The sequence below is a fragment of the Heptranchias perlo genome, chromosome 19 (genome assembly GCF_035084215.1).
Source record: "Heptranchias perlo isolate sHepPer1 chromosome 19, sHepPer1.hap1, whole genome shotgun sequence".
NCBI lineage: Eukaryota > Metazoa > Chordata > Chondrichthyes > Hexanchiformes > Hexanchidae > Heptranchias > Heptranchias perlo.
In genome coordinates, this window is record NC_090343.1 from 21,410,290 (window position 1) to 21,435,719 (window position 25,430).

The 25,430-nt window shown below is 43.0% G+C and overlaps 1 protein-coding gene across 5 annotated transcripts in view; it reads right to left on the bottom strand.

Annotated features, from left to right (window-relative positions):
- Window positions 1-17,825: 17,825 nt before the first annotated feature.
- Window positions 17,826-25,430, bottom strand: part of LOC137335222 (protein LKAAEAR1-like) — a 31,726-nt gene continuing 24,121 nt past the window's right edge. For all 5 annotated transcript variants that reach the window (XM_068000459.1, XM_068000460.1, XM_068000461.1 and 2 more), the window contains 3 exons: window positions 24,760-25,082; window positions 23,198-23,320; window positions 17,826-18,296 (listed from right to left, as the gene is read on the bottom strand). In XM_068000459.1, coding sequence (XP_067856560.1) covers window positions 18,234-18,296; window positions 23,198-23,320; window positions 24,760-25,056 — 483 coding nt within the window. In that variant the 5' untranslated portion in view covers window positions 25,057-25,082 and the 3' untranslated portion in view covers window positions 17,826-18,233. The remainder of the gene's footprint in view (window positions 18,297-23,197; window positions 23,321-24,759; window positions 25,083-25,430) is intronic.

Consider the following 25,430-nt stretch of genomic DNA (forward strand, 5'->3'; position numbering starts at 1 on the left):
CCACCACGCTTTCAGGCAGTGCATGCCAGATCATTATAACTCGCGGCATAAAAAAATGTTTCCTCGTGTCGCCTCTGGCTCTTTTGCTGATCACCTTAAATCTGTGACCTCTCGTTACTGACCTGTCTGCCACTGGAAACAGTTTCTCCTTATTTACTCTGTCAAAACTGTTCATGATTTTGAACACCTCTATCAAATCTCCCCTTAACCTTCTCTGTTCTAAGAAGAACAATGTGCTCCCTCATCCTTGGTACCAGTCTAGTAAATCTCTTCTGCACCCTCTCTAAGGCCTTGACAGCCTTCCTAAAGTGTGGTGCCCAGAATTGAATACAATACTCCAACTAAGGCCTAACCAGTGTTTTATAAAGGTTTAGCATAACTTCCTTGCTTTTGTACTCTATACCTCTTTTAATAAAGCCCAGGATCCCACATACTTTTTTAACAGCCTCCTCAACTTGTCCTGCCACCTTCAAAGATTTATGTATGTGCACCCCCAGGTCTCTCTGTTCCAGCACACCCTTTAAAATTGTACCATTTAGTTTATATTGCCTGTCCTCATTCTTCCTACCACAATGCATCACTTCACACTTCTCTGCGTTAAATTTCATCTGCCATGTGTCTGCCCATTTCACCAGTCTGTCTATGTCCTCCTGAAGTCTGTTACTATCCTCCACATTGATTCTATATTTCCGAGTTTTGTGTCATCTGCAATCTTTGAAATTATACCCTCTATACCCAAGTCCAGGTCATTAATATTTATCAAAAAGAGCAGTGGTCCTAATACCGACCTTTGGAGAACACAACTCTATACTTCTCTCCGGTATGAAAAACAACCTTTCATCACTATTCTCTGCTTTCTGTCCCTCAGCCAATTTTGTATCCATGCTGCCACTGTCCCTTTAATCCCACGGGCTTTAATTTTGCTAACAAGTCTATTATGTGGTACTTTATGAAATGTCTTTTGAAAGTCCATGTACACAACATCAACCCTCTCCGTTACTTCATCAAGGAACTCAAGTTTGTCAAACACAATTTTCCTTTAACAAGTCCGTGCTGACTTTCATTTATTAGCCCATACTTTTCCAAGTGCCAATTAATTTTGTCCCAGATTATTGTCCCTAAAAGTTTCCCCACCACCGATGTTAGGTTGACTGGCCAGTAATTGCCAGGTTTATCCCTCTCCCCTTTTTTGAACAAGGGTGTGACATTTGCAATCCTCCAGTTCTCTGGCACCGTCCCCATATCTAAGGAGAATTGGAAGATTGTGGCCAGAGCTTCTGCAATTTCCACCCTTAATTCCATCTGTAATTTAGGATGCATGCCATCTGGACCGGGTGACTTTTCTACTTTGAATACTGCCAATCTTTTAAGTACCTTCTCTTTATCTATTTTTATCCTATCCAATATCGCTACAACCTCCTCTTTTACTGCTACCATGGCAGCATCCTCTTCTCTAGTGAAGTATTCATTTAGTACCTCAATAATGCCCTCTGCCTCTACAAGAAGATCCGCTTTTTTGTCCATAATCGGTCCCACCCTTCCTTTGACTACCCTTTTACTATTTACATGTTTATAAAAGATTTTTGGGCTCCCTTTTATGTTAACTGCTAATCTCTTTTCATTCTCTCTGTCCCTTTTATTCCCTTTTTTAGATCTCCTCTGTACTATCTTTATTCATCCTGGTTCTCTACTGTTTTATGAACCTTACATTCATCATAAGCCTCCTTTTTCTGTTTCATTTGTCTGTGTGTGTGTGTGTGTGTGTTGGGGGGGGGGAGAGGATGAGGAGTCCTGCAACTAAAATTGATGATGGCTATGGAAAAGGTATAAAAGAAAACAAAACATAATTGGTTACAGAATAAATTGGATGACAACAATCAGCATTGCGACAATGGTTACCTCCAATACTTACATTTTCTATAAAGGTTTACTAATGATAGGAGCATTTTGATCTGCAAATACAGTCTAATGACCTTGTAAGCTGGATGTTTCTGTAACAAGACTCATTTTACCATGATAAATCCAAGTTAAAAATAAATATTGACCTCAGGGCTGATGAAAAAGCTTTTTTGCAAGTTAAAAGGGTATGGTCTCTACCACCTTGTAATATCATTAGACTCGTTTCTGACTTCACATACCATTTTAATTAGCAGATTTACAAATGCTATGAGTTTGGCAGCACTTTCGAGTGAAACCCAAAGCAGTAGATAACCAAGTATTGCCTCATCAACAACAATTTGAAGGTATTGTGGTTCAGTAATTGTCGCTGTGTATTGTCATTGGTTAGATTAAACACCACCAGAGAAATTTCTTCTGATTACTGTGTGTTAGCAACATTGAAAACAGAGTGTGAAGATTTCCTCTTTTGGCTTAGTTTTAGAGCAATTGTAAACCCATGGATTTTGAACATTTTTAGAAAATCTATATAGTTTCGAAAGCATCTCCTATATACCTGTACTTGAAATCATTACCATAATTTAATTTTTTATGCAGCAATAGATTTGCTTAGATCATCATGACAAAGACTAACACCAGAAGTTGCTACATTAGTCATTGGTTTGTGTTTTTAGCATTGGTACAGAATCTTGTTTATTTGGAAAATAGAAGATATATAATGACTACTGGTGTAATGTATCAAAAATATAGTGCCTTTCACATCCTCAGGATGTCCCAAACTGCTTTACAGTCAATGAATTATGAACATATGTAGCAGAAGAAACTAATTGGAACTATGGAAGTCCCAGGTTTTGATCAATAAGTTTATAATATTTTCTACGATTTAATGTGGATACGTCCTAAGAGTGGCACCCATCATAGTCCAGGATTGCAGCTTAATGTGTGTCATCTCTCTATATTTGGATTGGTATGGTTACAATTCTTCTAGATGTAACATCACACTGGTTCCTGAGGCACTTCAATTGTAAAATAAATACATTAAATCAACAAAGGTCAGGTATGGAAAGAAATCACATCCTACAGTTAGGTGAATCCAATACAGAAATAATGAATGAACTGTGTTAAATCTGTATTTTACAAATATTCTTACTGTGTAGCTTATCTTTAATGTAGCGAGTTTAATGGGATCAATTCAATTTGTAATATTGTGGAAATTGAAAGCCAGAGTGTAAGAAACAGTTAAAACTTTGTGACTCCATGACTATTGTCAATTTCTCTTTTATTTCGATAATGCGTTTTGTTCAATTTCTGTAAAAAAATAACCTGTGACTTGCCAGCCTAGTTGGAATAAAAGTGGCATAAAGGACTGGCACAGGATGAGTCATGACTGCTGTCAGGATAGTCATGATGTGGAGATGCCGGTGATGGACTGGGGTTGACAATTGTAAACAATTTTACAACACCAAGTTATAGTCCAGCAATTTTATTTTAAATTCACAAGCTTTCGGAGATTTTCTCCTTCCTCAGGCAAATGTTTAGTGGGCACAGACCTGCGTGATGCACTGCCTGCGGTCGCAAACCAATTATACTTTGAGGAAGTGGAATCCCTTATGATTGATAAAGATGCCAGGCTGGTGTTAGGGAACAAGCAAAGCAACATAGATGCAGTCAATGGCACCTTGCATCCTGGGGAAGCCCACCATGTAAGCGAAGCCTAGTGCTCTCTTGTCCTGCTTTGCTCTGTCCAAAGGGAAGGAGAAGTAAGTGTTTCTCATGGTGTAGAAAGCCTTTGTGACCTCCCTGATACATTGGTGCATTGCGAATGGTGAGATGTTGCTAATGTCACCTGTTGAAGCCTGAAAGGAGACCGTGGCATAAAAGTTGAGGGTGACAGGCAGTACGGTCCATGCCCTGGTTTGAGTCTGTAGTTGAGGCTGAAGCAGGTGAAATAGCTCGGTGACAGACTCCTTGGTGAAGTGAAGGCACCTGAGACATTGCTCCTGAGTAAAGCTCCCTGAATACCTGCTGTGGACATGGTCTCCTGTGCAGTGCCCTCCTCCTCATCCCTGTTCTATCAACTTCTTCTGCTCTGTGGTGTCTTCCTTGCTGCTCCCCCTTGTACTCCAGCCCCAAAGGCAGCTCTACCAGATCATCCATGAATACACAATGAATGGGAAGACCCTAGGCAAGACAGAGGGTCAGAGGGATCTTGGTGTGCAAGTTCACAGATCCCTGAAGGCGGCGGAACAGGTAGATAAGGTGGTAAAGAAGGCATATGGGATACTTGCCTTTATTAGCTGAGGCATAGAATATAAGAGCAAGGAGGTTATGATGGAGCTGTATAAAACACTGGTTAGGCCACAGCTGGAGTACTGTGTGCAGTTCTGGTCGCCGCACTACTGGAAGGATGTGATCGCTTTGGAGAGGGTGCAGAGGAGATTCACCAGGATGTTACCAGGGCTGGAGCGCTTCAGCTATGAAGAGAGACTGGGAAGATTGGGTTTGTTTTCCTTGGAGCAGAGGAGGCTGAGGGGGGACATGATTGAGGTGTACAAAATTATGAGGGGCATAGATAGGATGGATACTAAGGAGCTTTTTCCCTTCGTTGAGGGTTCTATAACAAGGGGGCATAGATTCAAGGTAAAAGGCGGGAGGTTTAGAGGGGATTTGAGAGAACTTTTTCACCCAGAGGGTGGTTGGAGTCTGGAACTCACTGCCTGAGAGGGTTGTGGAGGCAGGAACCCTCACAACATTCAGGAAGCATTTGGATGAGCACTTGAAATGCCATAGCATACAAGGCTACGGACCAAATGCTGGAATATGGGATTAGATTAGACTGGGCTTGATGGCCGGCGCGGACACGATGGGCCGAAGGGCCTCTATCCGTGCTGTATAACTCTATCTATGACTCTACTGCCAAGCTATCTCTGAAGCAGCCAACAACAGTACAACACCAGCAAAACCTAGCTCTGTTTAGACAAAGTGAACTTTCCAGAGTGATAAAACACACCAAGAAACATCCAGAAGTTATCCAGTGGCCTGAAATGACAAACCAGCAACTATCCTATAAGTACTGCACGGTCCCTTTAAATAGGGCTGTTGAGGGGTCCTTTCTGCCAGTTAGAGCCACGTGTTGCTATGCAAGTTCAGCACCTGGGCAAGCAATGCGCTGGGGTATACCGATATCGAAAATGGGTTCTGCAAGAAGCGGAGGACCCTAATTTAAATAAGATAATTCTGCTGTTTGCATAATCTGGATGCGCGCTGCTGACGCCAACGTATCTACCTACACCAATGTGGCGGGCGGCGCACTACCAGCTTGTAACGAGCATGCGCTTCCTGCCCACCATATTAGAAGGTTAGGAGGCCGTTCAGCACCTTTAAAACAGGAGGTGCATGGCCGAATTGCTAGGCCATGGTGTGGAATTCAAAACAGAGTCTTGATTATGAGACAAAACCTAGCTCAAAAGTGCAAGTTACTGAATTATCAAGTCAGTGAGAAATTACTGTGGGTGGATTGAGAGGTACTGGAGAAGTAGTGGGAGTAGAGGTGAAGGGGAAAATTTGTCTTTACTCAGACAAGTTAATCTGACAATGAATCAGGCTGTAAAATGGCTGACACTTGTAACTGTTATGAATGAGATATATATACAGCATTATAAGATAGGAACCACTGCCCCAGACTAAAGTCTTGTTACTGACAAAGAGATTATGAGCTATACAATCAAGCACAAGCTCCATAAAATCATGCATTAGATCTACAAAATGTTTAGGTCAAATGGGTGGATCAGTGATTTAGCGTAAAAAAACTTATAAATTTAAAATCCTAAAAAATGCAAGTTTATTCTGGTTGTAACAAAACATGAGCACAATATTGAAAATTTGCAAGTTTAATCATCTCTATTTGTGAGTTAATCATACAAAATTATTCTGATCTTATTATATGAGTAGCAATTGCAAAGCCCCACCTGTTTATCTCCAACATCAAATCACAGGAAACATCTTGCAGTTAGGGACAGCAGATCAGTAAGATCTGTATCTCTTAACTGCATGCTGTTATCATAAGGTTAAGACTAAAATATTCAGGTCACAGAGCTAAAGTAATTGTTGCCTCAGTAAAATTACTACAAATATATTGTAAACTTCAATTGTACAACTTTTCTTATTTTGCCAAGTGCAGCCATTGGCAAGGTTATTTTAGAGCTACTCAATTTAACAAGCAAAAGCAATACTTCCTGTTTTAAGGCACTCATACTGATTCAATTACATCAGGACTCTTATGGCAAATATCACCACTTTTGTGTGTTCACTGAAACAGGAAATCCTCTTGCAGAAGGCTATATTTTTTCATTCATGGTATAGTATTGTAGCTTGCACTGTTTGTGAGAGTGTCTTTTGCATGATTTAAAAATACATACCACCAGTGATCTGTTATTTTAACTAGTGAATTAGTTTTGTCAAATCATGTAGGACTTTGATGACAGACTGAACTGTATGGGGGTTATATTGGATAACACCCGAAAATGGGCGTAGGGCTCGCGGTGCATGATTAACATGTGCCTGTTCGTTGCGGTGCAGGCAGCTACCTACACTGTGGATTGGCTGCCTGCATCAGCAAGGGGCCCTGATATCATGAATGGCTAGCACTACTTAAAGGCAGCCCGTACCTCTTAAAGGGAAGGTGCTCTGTGGCTGCAGGAAGTGCTGGAAGTCCATTGGGAAGTAAATCTGTGCTGGAATATAGTGAAGAATGGCTGCGCCTGTGAGAAAGTGTGCACCATGGTTCTCGGATGATGCACCAGAGGCCTTTGTGGAAGAGGTGGACAGAAGGAGGAGCATCCTCTATCTGCAGGGGGGCAGGAGGCCCTCCAGACATATGCTCAAGAGGCAGAGGGAGGAAGTAGTGGATGAGGTCAAGGCCAGGAGCATAGTGCCAAGAACATGGATGCAGTGCAGGAAGAAGTGCAATGATTTGACGAGAGTGGTCAAGGTGAGTGAGTTCAACTGTCAAGTGGCATATCCTACCAACTGCACCAGTAGCCTCATCCACTGCTCCACACACTAAACCCCCCTTCACCTATCTACCATCAAACTCTTTCAATCAGTACTCAACTCCTCAAATCAGATGCTTCATCTCACCCTCACACATTACCACTGTTGCAAGCCACATGCCCACAACTCACAGGTCATACACACTGGCAGCTATTCAACCATGACAACCACAGCACCCAAAAATCTTGCAGGACACTCACTGACACACCTCTCTTTCTTGCAGGAGAGATGGCACATAACAGTAAGAAGCATGAAAGAACTGGAGGACAACAGAAGTGCCTACACATCCTAACCCCCATAGAGGAGACAATGCTGTCCATTATTGGAAGGGCCACCGCTGAGGCAGTGGCCACTGGTGGTGCTGGAGGGATCGATGGTGAAAGTCTCTGCATACCGAATCCTCCTTCTCACTTCCCACTTCTCCCTCATCCCACAATCTTTTCTGACTCACGTGCTGCAGATGGCGTAAGCATGCACTTCTTACTTTCTCCTCTCCCCTCACCACAACTCAACCCGTATCCCTTTGTTATTTCAGATAGGCAAGAACTGGAACCTGCCCAGTCAGAGGAGACAGAGGAAGAAGACAGTGATGATGAAGACACACCGTCACTCGGTCTTATACTTACAACTATCAGCTCAGAGACCGACACTGCGCGTAGTTTAGAGGCTAGGATAGAGGAGGGATCTGCACGTGGTGAGGCACCAGGCACAAGCGTGTAGGAGCTAGGACAGGGGGGAAACGGATACCGCAGGTGCCAGCTTGTCAGAGGGCTAGGTCACACACTAGTTCTGCTGCCAAGGAGTCAGTTGATGACTTCGATGGGCCAGGCTACAGAAGAAGGCTGATGGGTGTACACAACTAAATACTTGATGCACTGGAAAGCCTGCCAAAAAGCCTGCACACAATGTCAAGGGGCACGGAGGAGTCCAGCTTTAACTAACTTGGCACAGGGCTTTGCGCAGAGCTTGGAGACTATACTTTCTCACATGGAACGGGGTGGTCAGCCCCATCAGCACACCTGTGGAACCCACCATGATACAGTGTCTGATGATCAATGTCACAGTTTCCATTGCAGCACAAACATCTGCCATCAAAGGTCTGACTGCTGCATTTGGAGCTCAGACTGCTGCTTTGGAAGCTTAGGCTGCTGCTATCGTGGCTCTGGGTACCACAGTTGAAAGGGGCTTCCAGGGTGTCACATCAGTCTGGCAATCTGTTCTCCAGCAGGTCACCTGGATTGCTGAGGAGCCGCCGTGGGAGAGTGGCAGCGGCACCATGGAAGACGAACCTGCTCCCACCCCTGCTGCTCTGCCAGTGCCCTTGCTGCTGCCAGTCAGCCAGCCAGGCCAAACTGCTGCAGCCCAGGCTGAGATGGATGCAGTCTGAAGCTGGGCCCTCTAGGCCAATAGCTGCTCGAGTTCGTCCCCCATGGTAATCTGCACACTCAATTGAAGCTCAGCAGCCTTCCACCACTCATACTCCAGTCACTGGGGATGCACCTGGTAGGAACACTAGAATAGGTAAAGGCACACGAACAACAGGCACTACGGGAATGCACAAGGGTGAATAGTCTCATTTTGTTTGCATAATTTCATGTGTTCATTTATAAATATGGATTTGAATTTGCATTTGGTGATAGGTTTTATTTCTGCGATGAGCTGAGGGAGGAAGCAATGTGTAATCACAAGGAGGATGATTTGATGGTCATGTGACAGAGGAAAGGAAAGGACTGTGGGACAGTTGGTGATTGGGGCAGTGTTGTTGAGGTTACTGGTGTCACTCATTAATAATCTGATCACGCAGAGCCCTGGCAGACAGGGCCTGTCTACCTTGTAGCCCCCCCCTGCCTCTTCCTCCACCTCCTGCTGCACTTCCACCTCTGCCTCTTCCTCTGCCGCTTGCTCAGGTTCTCGTCTGATAGGCGGTAGCAAGGGCTGTCCCTCACAATGGCCAGGTTGTGCAGCATGCAGCACACTATGACAAATCTTGATACCCGCTGAGTACTGCAGGGCTCCTCCAGAGCGGTCCAGGCAGTGGAAGCGTTGCTTGAGGACGCCTATGATGTGCTCTATGATGTTCCATGTAGCAGCATGGCTCTCACTGTAGGCCTGCTGTGCACATATGGATGCATTTTGGACTGGAGTCATAAGCCATTTCATGAGGGGATAACCCTTGTCGCCCAGTAGCCAGCCTTTGACTTGCCGTGTTGGTTGAAATATGGGTGGCACAGAGGATTACTGCAGGATGGAGGAATCATGACTCCTGCCAGGATAGCGGGCATTGATCTGCATGATGCGCTGAGTGTGGTCACACACCAACTGCATATTGAGGGTGTGGAATCCCTTTCTGTTCATGAATATGGTCGAATTCAGATGCGTGCAGTCTATGGCATCCTGCACCAGGAGGAAGCCTGCAATGCGAGCAAACCCGCATGCTCTCTCCTGCTGCTTGTCTCTGGCAAGGGGGAATAAGATGAGTGCGTACAGAGTCTCAGTGACCTCCCTTACACAGCAGTGCACTGCAAACCGCAAGATGTTGCTTATATCTCCAGCAGCAGCCTGAAAGGAGCCAGAGCCGTAAAAAATTAAACGCCACTGTTACCTTGACAGCCACAGGTAATGCTATCCTTGCCCTGCTCTGAGGCTGCAGTTGTGGCTGCAATAGTTGACAAATTTCAGTCACGACCTCTTTAGTGAACCACAGCCGTTTGATGCACTGATAGTTGCTGAAGTTGAGGTAAGAGAATTGGTCCCTCAAGATCCTCCTTGGATATGGCCTCCTGCTGAGTGCCCTGCTCCTCCTCCTCCCTCTTCTAGCAGGTTGTCTTACTCTGTGTGGCCTCTCTTCATTCTCCCAGTCATGTTTAATTTCCAGCGGAAGCCCTAGCAGGCCACCTGTGTCTGGAAGCAACTTTTTCCAGCAGGCTATTTTAAATGCCACTAGCAGTACTGCAAGACTAGCAAGACCACTCTCTAGAGAATATTGCAACTTTAGCCAAGTATAGAAAACTTCCAAAAACATGTACAATTGAACCAGCAGCCAGAAGAAATAATCCAGCAACTAACCTGTAACTCCTGCATGATCCCTTTAAATAGCGCTGGAGGGGTGTCCTCCATGTCGTTTAAGTCCTCTTCAGCTGTGCGAGGTTAAGATGGTGTGTTGGCTGGAGAGTGGAGTTCCAAAACGTCATCGGCTGCTTCAAATCAGCATTGCACACTGATTCGTGTCATAATCTCCCTACTCTGCATGCTGCTGGCGGTGACTAGGTATGCGCGCGAGCAAACCCCTTTACCAAGATGGCGTGGACGTGTGCACGCGCATCTCGGATACTATTTTCGGGGCTTAGGTGTCCGCGTAGCGCCTACAAAGCAGATGCTGCATGCCCCAATTTCGCCCCCTATTACTGGATTCAGAGTTTGGTGGAACTAATTTTGTTTTGGTTAGTTGGGTGTCTGACATACTAGAAACCCATCAACATGTTTAAGAGTCTCCAAATCAAGCTACTGAGAAATCTGCACTCATAGAATTACTGTTTGCATGTTATGTAGTGTACATTCTACCTCCATAGGGACACACTCGAGTTACCTAAATCCAGATAATTTAGGCGCAGATTGATAAGGACACTCAAGTGTACACAGAAATACTGTTAAGATTTTAACTAACTAAAACTGTGCAGCTTACCAATACATTCCAGCCCAGCTGCTTACCACCTTATCCATTAGGGATTTGTTTGCAGAGTTACCTGGAGCTGAGTGGGAAGAATCCCAGACCCAGTAATGTGTATACCCCTCCAGCTTTCATTAGTGAGCTAGACTGGCTCATCAATTATTAACAGCGCCCTGGAGTACTGTGGACCTGCCTGGTTCAGTTATCGAATTAGCGAGTTCTGACTTGGTTCTGAACTTCCATATGTCATCTTGGAGCTTACTTGACTTATAAATGTCTCCACTTACCTCCCCCTCAGCCCCAAAGTGGATTGTCACTAGTTGGTCAATAATCTGCTGCTTACTATTTGGTAACCTCGAGTTGACACCATGTGAATACTTTTATTATGTGTATACTGTATTTGGATATTGACAGTAACGGTGTTTGCACAGTTTCTCCAGGTTTCCGCATATCTTCCACTGAAGTTACGGCAATCTGGAGAACCACTACAGAAAATTAACCCTAAAGTTTCCACAAATTTATTAAAATACAGATCTGTTACAGCACAAGATGTGGTATTACACAATTGTAATGCAGTCATTGTTAAAGGGACATAACAATGAAGTCAATTAAATGTTTAACTACTGAAATAATAACATTTAGGTCAAGATAGTGCTAAAAGACACCTGCCTTAAAGGGACCTTCCTCATCCTTATTTGGTTTATTGTCGTGGGATATAAAGTACCAGTTCTTCATACATTTTTGCAGCCAAATGTTACTCTAAATATATGTGAAAAAATGGCACAATAGTTTAGCTTGATAAAACACTAAAAATATTGGAGTGGCGCAATCCAAGTGGAGACCATGTCAACTTTTAAAAATAGGTTAGATAGGTGGTTGAAGGAAAGTGGATAAAGGGATATGGAAACCAGATGGGCACAGCCATTAGGACTGCCGCTCATGTGGACGAAAAACACCAACATGGACTGTTTGGGATGAATAGTCTGTTTCCTTGTTGCAATTTCCATGTAATTCTATGTACTGAACTCCTGAATTCAAGTGTTTTGGTGCAGGGAAGAAGCAAGTGGTAGCCATGCAATTTGCCCACATGGAAAGTAACTGAGAATTGAGTTACGAAGAACAGGAGAAATTTAGCTCTTAAGCTTGAAAACGATAACTAAGAGAGGACCATGTGGCAATATATAACATGTTAAATAGCATAGAAAATATAAATCTGGAGTACTACTTCCAGGTAAACTTTGACTGTAGAACAGGAGTGGGCTTAAATTCAAAATAGTGAGTAGCAAATTTAGAACTGATATCTGGAAGTTCTTCACACAAAGACAGATCAACACATAGAATGGATAAAGTAGTGAAAGCAAAAATTTCATTTCACGGACAGTTGGATGTTATGATGGGGAGATTGTAGGTTTTCCTAGAAGAATGAGCCAAGAGCCACATTGCCTTCCTTATCCATATTTATATTATGAAAGACAGAAAATCAAGAGAAGAGTTATTACCTGGCTGCTGCCATGACCTTGTCGAAACTTATTCAGAACACCACTGAGAGAGGCCTGAACTCATCCATTATCTCATCTGAAGATGTGTGAGGAAGATGGGACTCTTACTCTTGATTAGAAATAAATAAATGTATTTATGATGAATTTAGATTCTGCAACTTTTAAACTCCGAACAAGATGCTTGGGTACGGGAGTTGATTGATGTTTAATTTTTGACCTACTAAAGTGGTCTAATGGGAATCCCTGCTGTAGTTATGTTTAATTATTATTTACCTTTGACTAAGATGCTGAGAAGTAACCCTAATATCTAATTAAGAGATTAACAAGGTTTATTTAAGTATTTGACCTTCAAATACTGATTTTATCTGTGCACAGAGAGATCATTTACTATTTAATGCACGGTACGGACCCTCGTAATCCTTTAAAATTTAACTGCTTGACACAGCAAGGGTTCTTTCATGTCCTTATTATTCCATGCTTGGAACAGTAACAATTTTTATTATATTAATGTTAGACTTCAAATTCTCCTTTATCTTTACAGTAATGCATTGGTTTGTGTTATCCTTCAGGCAGATAAACACTTCTCTGGAGGGGGGCCATTGTGATGCAACATTTCTTTTAATTTTCTACTTTTAACATACATTGATCAATATGCTACATGATCGGGAAAATGCTATTAATGGAAAAGATGGACCGTTCTTGCCTCCGTGTAAAATTTGTACTACAAGACATCCTCTTTCTTTTATTACTTCTTTCCTATTGGGGGTTTGGGGGCACAGGAGGAAAGTTCTTTAGGTTTTTTTTTGAGCATTAGGCTTCTTTTAGAAGCTTGGTCATGGATGGGGCAGTGAGGTGAAGCAATCCCAACGTACTGGATATTTTGGATTTTGATAGTGCTTGGTCACTGAAATGTATTGGGCCAGAAATCTCTCCTGAAACAACAGAGGTGCTCAACAGCGCTCTCCATTTTTAGTGGCAAATTGAAGGAACAAGTTTCCACATTTGCACATGCGCAGTGAAACACAGAAATCCGGAACTTGCTCCTAGTGGCTCGCCGGCGCTACGACAGCTTCGAATTAAAGGGCCATTGCACGCTGCAGTCAGAGAAATCATTGAAAAAGTGCCAACTTGCTTATCTGCCCAGCTGGAAAGTAACTAGTTAGGCCACCAAACAGGTACGCTTAAAAATAGAAAAATAATTTCTAAACTAAGTTTTAACAGCGTGGTAAGTCTTAATGACTGCCAAACAACTAAAAATTAACTTTTAAAAATGTGGCGTCTCATATTACTCCTTATTTTAATAGTTTTTGGTCATAAAAAAAAATTTAAATTAAAAATTAAAACTTTTTACTTTTCCCTTCTGTCTCTTTAATTTAATTCAATTAATTCTTTGGACTTTTATTTTAAAAAATTAAAATTTTTCTTTACAGTGACATACAGAATACTAACTTTAAACGAATGAAGTCTTGCATTCTTTAGCAATGCAGCCTGATTCTGTGGGCGGGATTTCGATTCTTGACAGATTTTGTGGGTGTGTCTTTTCCGCACAGACTTTTCCAGCCGCTCGGCAACTCATGCTGCTCAGAGGCTGGGTTGATAAAAAAAATTGTGCGCTAAGTTCAAATTCAAGCAATTCGACGCCACAGAGCCCGCAGTATTTTCGTTAATTTAATTTGCAGGATTGTGGTAAGTGTTGCCTCGCAGCTCAGAGTGATTTCTGGCCCCACATGTCCTAATATTTTGTCCCTAATACCTTGGAAAAGAGGCTATTGGAGTCTAACCTTCTCCAACTTCTGATTTTTATCAACTTGTGGGCCGAATATTTTGAATTGTTTTGTTAAACCTGGGCATCAAAGGTACTGAGTAACTTATTAAACAAAAATATATCAGCTATACATGTAATCCTGGCACTATCCTTGGTGTTAACTGGTTTATGAAACTTTTGAGTTTTATTTTGCCATTGTTTCCTATTCTGATTTTACAAAAATGTCCAGTCAATCTCTGGGATCTCAAGTAACTTCTGGAGATATTAAGAGCTGCCCTGATTAAGACAGTATCAATGGAGGGAAAGGCCCTGTACTGTGTGGAAATTATAATTTCATATATATATTATTTAGTTTTTCAGATTTTAAATATGCTTTCAACTTTATTGTTTATCTTTTAGAAGACTTCCTCTATAGCACTTATCTCTTTTCATTTCCAAATATCTGAGCATGGTTCTATTTGCACTGTCAGTCCCTAGGTGTCTCACCAACCAGGCATTCAGCTGAGTCTCATCCTGTCAATAACCATAAACATACACTTTTTAAGATCACTGAGCAACAATCAGGACTAAACTGTATTGTCTCCACCACCACCTCTGCTGAGGTGAACTATCTCAGCACAGACCAGTGATCAAACCTGAAAGTATAGGACATCCTTGATGATGACCAGGAGGTTCCCTCTCCTCCTCTGGCACCATTATTTGCTCCACCTCACCTGTCCTTTGACTCACCTGGTGCTACTTTATCACACACATTAACTGCATTTCAGCTGTTCACCACTGGCTCTTTTCAGCCTGCCGTAGGGGACATCGCCCGCACCAGTCAGCAGTATTCATCGATAGAAATGATTACCACTTCATCAGTGCAGTAAGTGGCTGATCACAGAAATAGGGTCTTGCAAATTTCTGCAAAACACCCAGGCAATTGTCACAACAAATTTATCCTGAGATATTCTACCATCTACCCATTATTCAACCCTTCCAGGAACATGGCAGCATGGCTGCAAGGGATACCTGCTACAGACATGACACCTCTCCATAACCCCATCACTCCAGGCAACTGATATAATAGAAGCCATGGGACCATGAGGATCAAAATTGAGCACATTATAGGCATGCTGAAGGTGAGGTTCAGGTATTTCAACAGGTCTGAGGGGTCCCTACACTATGCCCTATGAAGAGTCTCCTGCATAGTTGTTGTGTGCTGCATTCTTCACAACTTTGCCTTACAAAAAAGCCTGCCTTTGGAGGAGCTAGAGGAGCATCTGCAGGCCTGATCGAGCAAGAAAGATGAGGGGGAAGAGCAGGAAGCAACAGAAAGAGTAGTGAGATGTGAGAGATCAGCTTATTGCTCAGCAATTCCAGTGACCGACTCAGACAACTCCTATATCCATGAAATACTGAGAATGCAGACTTCTTGCTAAGAAGGACCCAGAGGAAAGAGAAAAGGGACAAGAGTTAGGATGGGAAATAGAAGAGTGATAGTCTTGAAAAAACAACTGGACATTATGGCAGCTTGTTGCATCTTTGCTGAGGTGAAGGAAGGTTGTAAGTAATATGCAGACACCCTGCCAGGATACTGCCTCTGCCTGGGCCACTGATCTCCAGGACATCCTACTCTGCTTCGGTAAGGGCAATGATGTTAGGTACTCCTCCCCAGTTTTGACTCTCCCCTTCGCTTTGTTTGCTGTCTTGACCTGCAGAGAGGGTAATAGTTAGTAAGTGGCTGCTGAAAAGGTACATGGAGATGTGTGGAGCTTGTGCATATAGTGGATGTGTTGAGAGGTGGAGAAGATGCAAGATGATGGAATGAGGAAAGGGAGGTGCAGAATGTAAAGCTAAGTGTGTGGAATGTGAAGTGAGGAAGGAGTGGTGGGAGGAGTCAGTAGTTGTGCAAGTGGTAATATGTGAAAAGAGAATGATGTCAGTGTGTTGTGTGAAGAGAGGAAAGGAAGAGGAGAGTGTGCTTGTAATGAGAAAGAGAAGTATTGTTGGCATTCCCTTGTGATTGAGGGGAAGGGATTGTTGAGTGTGGTGGGGGAGGGGGTGAAGAGTGTCCTGAGGTGCTATCAAGAGAAGTAGAAAAATTAGAGGTGTACTCGCCCTTGCTGTCCTTGTGAGGACGTGGAACCTCTGCCTACACTGAAGCCAGGTCCTGGGGTTGATGCGGGAGACACTGACACTTACTGCCACCTCTGTCCATGCCTGCTTTACCCTGGCCTTGGAAGACACCTCTGCAGCTTGTGGGGAAGAGTTGGTCACTCTTTTCTGTCAATTCCGCAATTAAAACTTCCAGGGGGCAATTGTGGAGCAGCCTTTCTGTTCATCCTAGCTGCCAGAAACCGTTTGCTACACTTTAAAAGCAGTTTGCACACAGCAAGTGAAAGCAGGAATGCAACCTCGCTTTAAGAGGTGCATCTCCACTTTAAGTATATTTGGGAGTCGCACTGGAAATTGCGCGCAGCAGGTGACGGGGGGGGGGGGGGGTGGGGTGGGCAAGCTGCCTGATTCTGCAGGTAGTCAGGAGGGCAGCCTGCCCATGAGACATTTTAGAGATTTCCTGCCCGTGGGGGTTTCTTGCCCGCCCCACACCCCACCCACCCCTAGTTAAAAATAGGGCTAATGTCTTTATTGACTACCCTAATGGTTTATTGGAGAAGAGCACCATGTTGTTAAACCAAGCCATGCAAAGCAGCAGCTCCAAAGTTTGTTTCCTAATCAGTGGTAAATTTGCTGGTCTGAGCCAGGCCAGTATTCGGGGGCTACAGCTTTCCTCAGCAATCCTGGGCAAAGGAGGGGGAAATCTGCCAATAAGTGATAAAATTGATAGCACTTTCACACCTCAATATTCTAGTCTGCAGCAATATAGTTTTTGATGTCACCACAGTACTTTGAAATAATGCAGAATAAAATATGTCAGAAATTTATACCCAGGTAATATATTCTTCCTTTTGATAAACTGAAGGATCGGTTTGGAATGACAAGTTTATGAGATTTCTGCAAAGTATTTTGGAAAACAATTTACCACAACCTTCCACTCCAAATCAGAAAGAGTCTTTGAACTGAATAAACAAGCAGTAAATTTACATTGAATTATTACCATAATATCAATAAATAAATTTAACATAAATTTATTTATTGAAGGGAGGGAATTGTTGAGAGTGATGAGGGTGAAAAGAGTACTGTGAGGTGCTATCTCACCCTTGCTGTCCTTGTGAGGACATTAAAGACCATGACCCCTCCACCGGGACTTACCTTCCTGGCGCCAACTCTGGCCCATTTTCCTTTACCGAATCTAGCCTGTTTGACATCCTGCAGCTCGTCTGGCAAATTTAAATGAGGCCAGAGCCTTAAAATCAAAGGGGCCACTTTGCCGCCGCAATGGGCGGCTGACCTGCCGGTCGGTCGTCCAAAAGTCAAAATCTACCCCCAGTCCTATGTACTGTACTACTGAGCAAATACTGCACTGGTTTGGATGTGAACCAACATGATTATCCTCAAAGATTTTTTCCACCAAAATATGTTGCTAACTACTTCTCCACTGCAATTGATGTTCAACGCTTGAAAGCAAACATTGACCAGTCTACTGGCATACAAATTACGAAATAAATCTTGGCTTTCAGAACTTTAATGCCTTGAAATTATACTGCAATATTAGTAACAATTTTGTATGAAATTCCACTGTCTGCTATTTTAACAATGATGCTTATCACATTTACTCAAATAGTGGATAAAAGAATTTCATATCCATGTAGTGCTTGTTTTGAATACTGTACAATTTCAATTACAAATCTTTTTCCATTTGATGTGTTTCAATACTAAATATTCAGATTTTTAATCATATTATAGCTTACCACTAGAGGGACTCAAAAATTCTGATTGGAATGAAAAATGAAAACAAGTTTTCCAACCTTTTGAATTCTTTGAATAGGGACCCAAAACTTGAGTATTTTGAAATAAACCTTATGCAAACTTTATTATAGAATGAGAATAGAAAGTAATGGAATAAAACTGAAAACAAAGTAACTGTTAGCTCACAAAGACAAGATTTCACCAGATTTTCAAAAAGTCTAATTAATTTTCAGTTGTATTAGGCCGACAGTAGGTAGTGTATAAAGGTGCATGTTTTAAAAGATGAAATCTAAATCCAATTAAAATTTCATAATACTAAGTTTCTACTGATTTTGAACTCTGTTGCTCTTAATTACATTTTATTAATGTATTTGTGCACTACATTGTTCCTAATATATAAATGTTTCATTAGGTTGCCATCAAGATGTACTAAGGTTTATTAAAGGATAACAATGTCACAAGTGATGCTCCATCAACTGGTACAAACATGATGACACATTGCCTATTACAGCAGTCGATTTATTGTCAGTCCTGTTTCATCGCTCATGATTTCTTCCACTCTTCTTCTCTGTAAAACAATTACATACATAGAAAAAAATTGTCACAAACATAGTGAGAAAGGATTACTTAATTCTAATGGTGAATCTTGGATGCAGTGACTCATACAAATAAGTGGTATATACATATATATATATATCTATATAAAATGAAAGACTAGGAAGCACTCTCCTTTCACCAATGATATCCAGACAGTTGAGATAAAACTCTTCTCTCAGTTGAAATGAGATTAGATACCGGACTGACCACCGGCACCGGACACAACAAAGGCAAACCAAGTCCAGTCGACCCTGCAAAGTCTTCCTCACTAACATCTGGGGACTTGTGCCAAAATTGGGAGATCTGTCCCACAGACTAGTCAAGCAACAGCCTGACATAGCCATACTCACAGAATCACACCTTTCAGCCAACGTCCCAGACTCTTCTGTCACCATCCCTTGGTATGTCCTGTCCCACGGGCAGGACAGACCCACCAGAGGTGGCGGTACATTGATATACAGTCAGGAAGGAGTGGCCCTAGGAGTCCTCAACATTGACTCCGGACCCCATGAAATCTCATGGCATCAGATCAAACATGGGCAAGTTAAACCTCCTGCTGATTACCACCTACCGCCCTCCTTCAGCTGATGAATCAGTCCTCCTCCATGTTGAGCATCACTTGGAGGAGGCACTGAGGGTAGCAAGGGCACAGAATGCACTCTGGGTGGGGGACTTCAATGTCCATCACCAAGAGTGGCTCAGTAGCACCACCACCGACCGAGCTGGCTGAGTCCTGAAGGACATAGCTGCCAGACTGGGCCTGAGGCAGGTGGTGAGCGAACCAACACAAGGGAAAAACCTACTTGACCTCGTCCTTACCAATCTACCTCTCGCAGATGCATTGGTCCATGACAGTATTGGTAGGAGTGACCACCGCACAGTCCTTGTGGAGATGAAGTCCCATCTTCATACTGAGGACACGTGTTGTGTGGCACTACCACCGTGCTAAATGGGATAGATTCTGAACAGATCTAGCAACTCAAAACTGGGCATCCATGAGGTGCTGTGGGCCATCAGCAGCAGCAGAATTGTATTCCAGCACAATCTGTAACCTCATGGCCCGGCATATTCCTCACTCTACCATTACCAACAAGCCAGAGGATGAACCCTGGTTCAATGAGGAGTGTAGAAGAGCATGCCAAGAGCAGCACCAGGCGTACTTAAAAATGAGGTGCCAACCTGGTGAAGCTACAACACAGGACTACATGCATGCTAAACAGCAGAAGCAACATGCTATAGACAGAGGTAAGCGATTCCACAATCAACGGATCAGATCAAAGCTCTGCAGTCCTGCCACATCCAGTCGTGAATGGTGGTGGACAATTAAACAACTAACGGGAGGAGGAGGCTCTGTAAACATCCCCATCCTTAATGATGGCACAGTCCAGCACAAGAGTGCAAAAGACAAGGCGGAAGCGTTTACAACCATCTTTAGGCAGAAGTGCCGAGTGGATGATCCATCTCGGCCTCCTCCCGATATCCCCACCATCACAGAAGCCAGTCTTCAGCCAATTCAATTCACTCCACGAGATATCAAGAAACGGCTGAGTGCACTGGATACAGCAAAGGCTATGGGCCCCGACAACATCCTGGCTGTAGTGCTGAAGGCTTGCGCTCCAGAACTAGCCGCACCTCCAGCCAAACTGTTCCAGTACAGCTACAACACTGGCATCCACCCGACAATGTGGAATATTGCCGAGGTATGTCCTGTCCACAAAAAGCAGGACAAATCCAATCCGGCCAATTACCGCCCCATCAGTCTACTCTCTATCATCAGCAAAGTGATGGAAGGTGTCGTCGACAGTGCTATCAAGCAGCACTTACTCACCAATAACCTGCTCACCGATGCTCAGTTTGGGTTCTGCCAGGACCACTCAGCTCCAGACCTCATTACAGCCTTGGTCCAAACATGGACAAAAGAGCTGAATTCCAGAGGTGAGGTGAGAGTGACTGCCCTTGACATCAAGGCAGCATTTGACCGAGTGTGGCACCAAGGAGCCCTAGTAAAATTGAAGTCAATGGGAATCAGGGGGAAAGCTCTCCAGTGGCTGGAGTCATACCTAGCACAAAGGAAGATGATAGTGGTTGTTGGGAGCCAATCATCTCAGCCCCAGGACACTGCTGCAGGAGTTCCTGAGGGCAGTGTCCTTGGGCCAACCATCTTCAGCTGCTTCATCAATGACCTTCCCTCCATCATAAGGTCAGAAATGGGGATGTTTGCTAATGATTGCAGTGTTCAGTTCCATTTGCAACCCCTCAGATAATGAAGCAGTCCATGCTCGCATGCAGCAAGACCTGGACAACATCCAGGCTTGGGCTGATAAGTGGCAAGTAACATTCACGCCAGACAAGTGTCAGGCAATGACCATCTCCAACAAGAGAGAGAGCCTAACCACCTCCTCTTGAAATTCAATGGCATTACCATCGCTGAATCCCCCACCATCAACATCTTGGGGGTCACCATTGACCAGAAACTTAACTGGACCAGCCACATAAATACTGTCATTACAAGAGCAGGTCAGAGACTGGGTATTCTGTGGCAAGTGACTCACCTCCCAACTCGCAAAGCCTTTCCACCATCTACAAGGCACAAATCAGGAGTGTGATGGAATACTCTCCACTTGCCTGGATGAGTGGAGCCCCAACAACACTCAAGAAGCTCAACACCATCCAGGACAATGCAGCCCGCTTGATTAGCACCCCATCCACCACCCTAAACATTCACTCCCTTCACCACCGGCGCACCATGGCTGCAGTGTGTACCATCTACAGGATGCACTGCAGCAACTCGCCAAGGCTTCTTCGACAGCACCTTCCAAACCCGCAACCTCTACCACCTAGAAGGACAAGGGCAGCAGGCACATGGGAACACCACCACCTGCACGTTCCCCTCCAAGCCACACACCGTCCCGACTTGGTATATATCGCTGTTCCTTTGTCGTCGCTGGGTCAAAATCCTGGAACTCCCTACCTAACTGCACTGTGGGAAAACCTTCACCACACGGACTGCAGCGGTTCAAGAAGGCAGCTCACCACCACCTTCTCAAGGGCAATTAGGGATGGGCAATAAATGCCGGCCTTGCCAGCGACGCTCACATCCCATGAACGAATTTTTAAAAAGATAGCCTTAACCCTGTTCCTCACAGTAGTGTGCCCATGGCCCAAAATACTCAAAGTAGCAATAAACTAGAATTTTCACATGCCGAGGGAATAACTTGTATGGTGTAGGGCACAGTGTTTTCTCACTCATGTAGTGGGGGATACACTTTCTGTGGTTGGGATTGATGATCTAGTAACATTGCACCAAGTGGTGATTATGTCTATTTTTAACAATGTTGCAAATAAATAGCCTGCTTGCACTGTTGTTCAGTGAGACAAAGCCATTGGTCAATGTGTGCAATCAAACATATGCACAGAACTATGCTCAGAGGACTCCAACTGCTGGTGAAATTTCCAGTGGCTGACATTTCTAATGATTGTCCTTTTTGATCAACTTCAATGGAAAGAAGTGCAGGTGGCTGCCTGAGGCTTTTAACATTTAATGTTTAAAATCCCCACTATGAACAAGCTACATATATACTGCAGGTGACATGCACCACTACCAGCATGGGACCACCTTTGCCGAGCATAGCTACAATTCTAGATTGGTAAAATTATGCTGCTGTTTGTGTGTCACTGTACAAAAAAGAATACATTGGTGTGACACAAGGTCTACAGTATAACTAAGGCAGAAATCACGTAAGGGAAAGATTTCCTATAGCAAAATTATAATCACATTCTTTGTAATTGTGTTTACAATTTTGCTACAAATAGTAAGCATGCAAAATCTTACCTTTTTTATTGGGACAGAAGGAGAGTCTTACCATGTATCCAACTCAAGTCATTTCCTGGTCTGGAAATGCTTGTTGCTGATACATACAGATTGCGAAAAGTGCAAAAATGTATGATTTCCCAGGAATTAAACATTTTCTTTGATACAGGTGTCAACTTGCATGAAACATTGGTGCAGCAGAGAGTATTGGTATCTATTTATCTCGTTCCCATCTATCAATTTTATTGCAGGATCCAGACCCAAATATCAGAGTCTATATAGTTCCAGCATCCAGCACCCTCCCTCCCTCATCTGCCAACATGAAGCCCTCCACACAGGTGATGAAACCAAAGATGAATGAGTTACAGGGGAAAGTGCTGACCAGTGTACAGCAGAGGAACTAAATAATGCCTTTCAGTGCCACATTATATAGGGTGGTCACAGTGCTGGAACTTGCCAGCAGGAATCCGCTTGTCCAGATTTGCAGCCAGCTATATCAGCTAATTCAGATTTACTACCCTATCAATCACTACGGCTCCCTGGAGCACAGGAAATTTGAACTGGCTAATTTAACAGAAATAAATGTGATAAGCAGGCCAATGGCTGGCAACATTTGGGAAATAATAAGCAAGGCCCAATTCTGAACAAGGCAAAGGCAGGGGCAGACTCGCCATATGGGAAACTGGGAGATTTCCTGAGTGCCCTTGTGAATGGTTCCATAGCGCTGTGCATCCCTTTTTCCGTGAGAATCCTGCGCAATCTTGGGGAGCCAGTCCGCATCTGGACAATGGTAATTGTCTTGGGGGGGGCGGGGAGAAGGGGGATACATTTCAGTTGCTTCTCCTAGGTCGATGAGAATAAAATACCTCCTCTCCCAAAGAATAATTGCCCTGAAATACCTGGAGGGTTCTCCTGGTCTCCCGCCTTAACTCCTGGTTGCACCATGTTTCCACTGATTTTTGGGTGGTTCTAGCAGTCTCTCATCAGCAGACTGGAGAACCCTAGCAGAATTTCAGGGCCAATGTGCAAACAACACAGACTTTACTTGTGCAGGAACTAACCTCCAGTTTATCCAAGGTATCTTTGAGGTTAATATATTCTTGGTGTGGTGGAAGAAGAGCCTCTAATCGGATAGCCTTTCTGGCTGTTGGCTGAGATGATATTAAATGATTTATTTCTTCAGCCTAACATGAAAAAACACTTTGTTATCAAGGTACAACAATCTTACTTCATAAGTTGTTTTTGTAAAATAAGAGGTAAGGGTTGATTTTAAAAGCGTGGAGTGCAATTTCGTAAAATCAGCACTGTAGAAATAAACTGCAAGTTGTTGCAAGTGTACTGGAAAAGTTAACATGTAACTGTAGGATGTGATTCCTTTCTATACCTGACCTTTGTTGATTTAATGTATTTATTTTACAATAGAAGTGCCTCAGGAACCAGTGTGATGTTACATTTAGAAGAATTGTTCCATCCGCTCTGCCCAACAACATATCTGAATTTCAACCCCAGAAGAGCACTTTCTATGGCATCAATGTGAACTTTTTCAGTTTTCCTGTTTCCAAGTATTGCACAAATTGGTACCTATGACATTGAGAATATTTAAGGGAAATGGAACATTTTTCAGTTTTTCTACTTCAGAAGTATAAGATTTCCATTTTCCATGCCAGCATTACTCTTTTGGAGTAAGTCTACCAATTCAGTGCCAGATTATGGGCAGTTGTTTGTTATGCTCACGGGAACCACATTAAGATTGCCCAAACTTATTTCACATAATATACTTACAGATAATCGAAAGGATACTTCAACCTATCAGCCAGAGCTGAATTTGAACCCATTGGTAAAAGGCTAACATTCTAATCCACTGTACGACTCAGGAGTTCATGTGAACTTGATGGTATTGTAGAACTGAGTCATACATCGGAAATTTCCTCAGGACTTCTCCACTTTGCCACTGTAATTTTGGCAGAAGTTTGATAACTTTGATGGAAATCCCAGTGATAGAAACATAGGGGTAGATTTTCATGATCCTGTTACTGAGTGTATTGGACGTAAGGATGAAAATTGGGTATGGAGAGCAACTAATTTGGATATCAAAGGAGGAATTTTAACTGGGAACAGGATTCAGGTGGGCAGGGGGATGGGGCGAGGCGAGCGCCAAACATGCCTGGCACTCGCCGCAGTGGCTTTCCTGATCGAGCCAGAGTTAAAACTGCAGTCATGTCACGATGACATCATCGGGCAGGTTAAAATCAGGATCAATGCAAAGCCAGCAGGAAATTGGCAGATAAGTCACCTGGGGCATAATAACTGCCTATCCACCTGGTTAAAATACCACACCCCCTGCCACCCCCAAGTATGAGAATTAGTACCTTAAGACCTATGTTTTTAAGTTAGAACTTCTTAACAACAAAAATAATTTTTCATCAATTCATTTTCCAATCCTAGTTTTAAATCATCTTGATATTATCTGCATTTGGCCATGTGTGCTGCATAATGAAACGACTAAAAATAATGCGAGATAATGCTGTTGTTTTTCAGTACTTCTAACCATATTATGCATACAAGATCAAAAATAATTATTCAATTGCATGATTACTACAAGAAATGTTTAAATCTAACTTACCCTCATGGTTTGGTAACGTAATCTCATGTTTTGTATCTTGTTGTGTGATTCAGCAGCCTTTAGTTGCCCAATAAGATTTTCTTGCTTTTCCCTTTCCAATTTTTGCTTGCAATCAAGAGATTTAATTGGTACCTGTAAAATCAAAACTGTGTTTTTTGGGTATTTCTGTGAATGTGATACTTCTTTTCTGGATTCCTTAGCAGTTAACTGCTGAGAAACTGCTTTCTCTTGACTTGCATGGGATTCAGTCTCTTTTTTTGAAGCTGACTCTTTCATTTTGGTTTCCTTCGCAGACATTTTATCTGGTCAATTTTTTCTACATTCTGTAATAAAATGGAGATAGATAGTTTAAGCATTGGAGTTTGTACGAAATCCTCCCCCCCCCAATAAAATTAGCCTGAGGACAACCTTGGCAATGTATTTTAGTACTGCGGAAATGACTGTTATGATTATTTCAAGGAAAAATTAGAGACTGTTCTGATCTGTGGTCTACTGCCTCAGTTACTGCAGTATCCCAAGCGGTACATCTCCTCATTCGAAAATCATCTATATATATTTCAGGTAGCATTGTTCACTTGCAACTGTTGCAAATCGTCTTGGCCCATCACTGCAGGTACCATTAGAAGATTGATGTGTTAACAGTCCCACTGTTCCCTTTTTCATACTTTTAG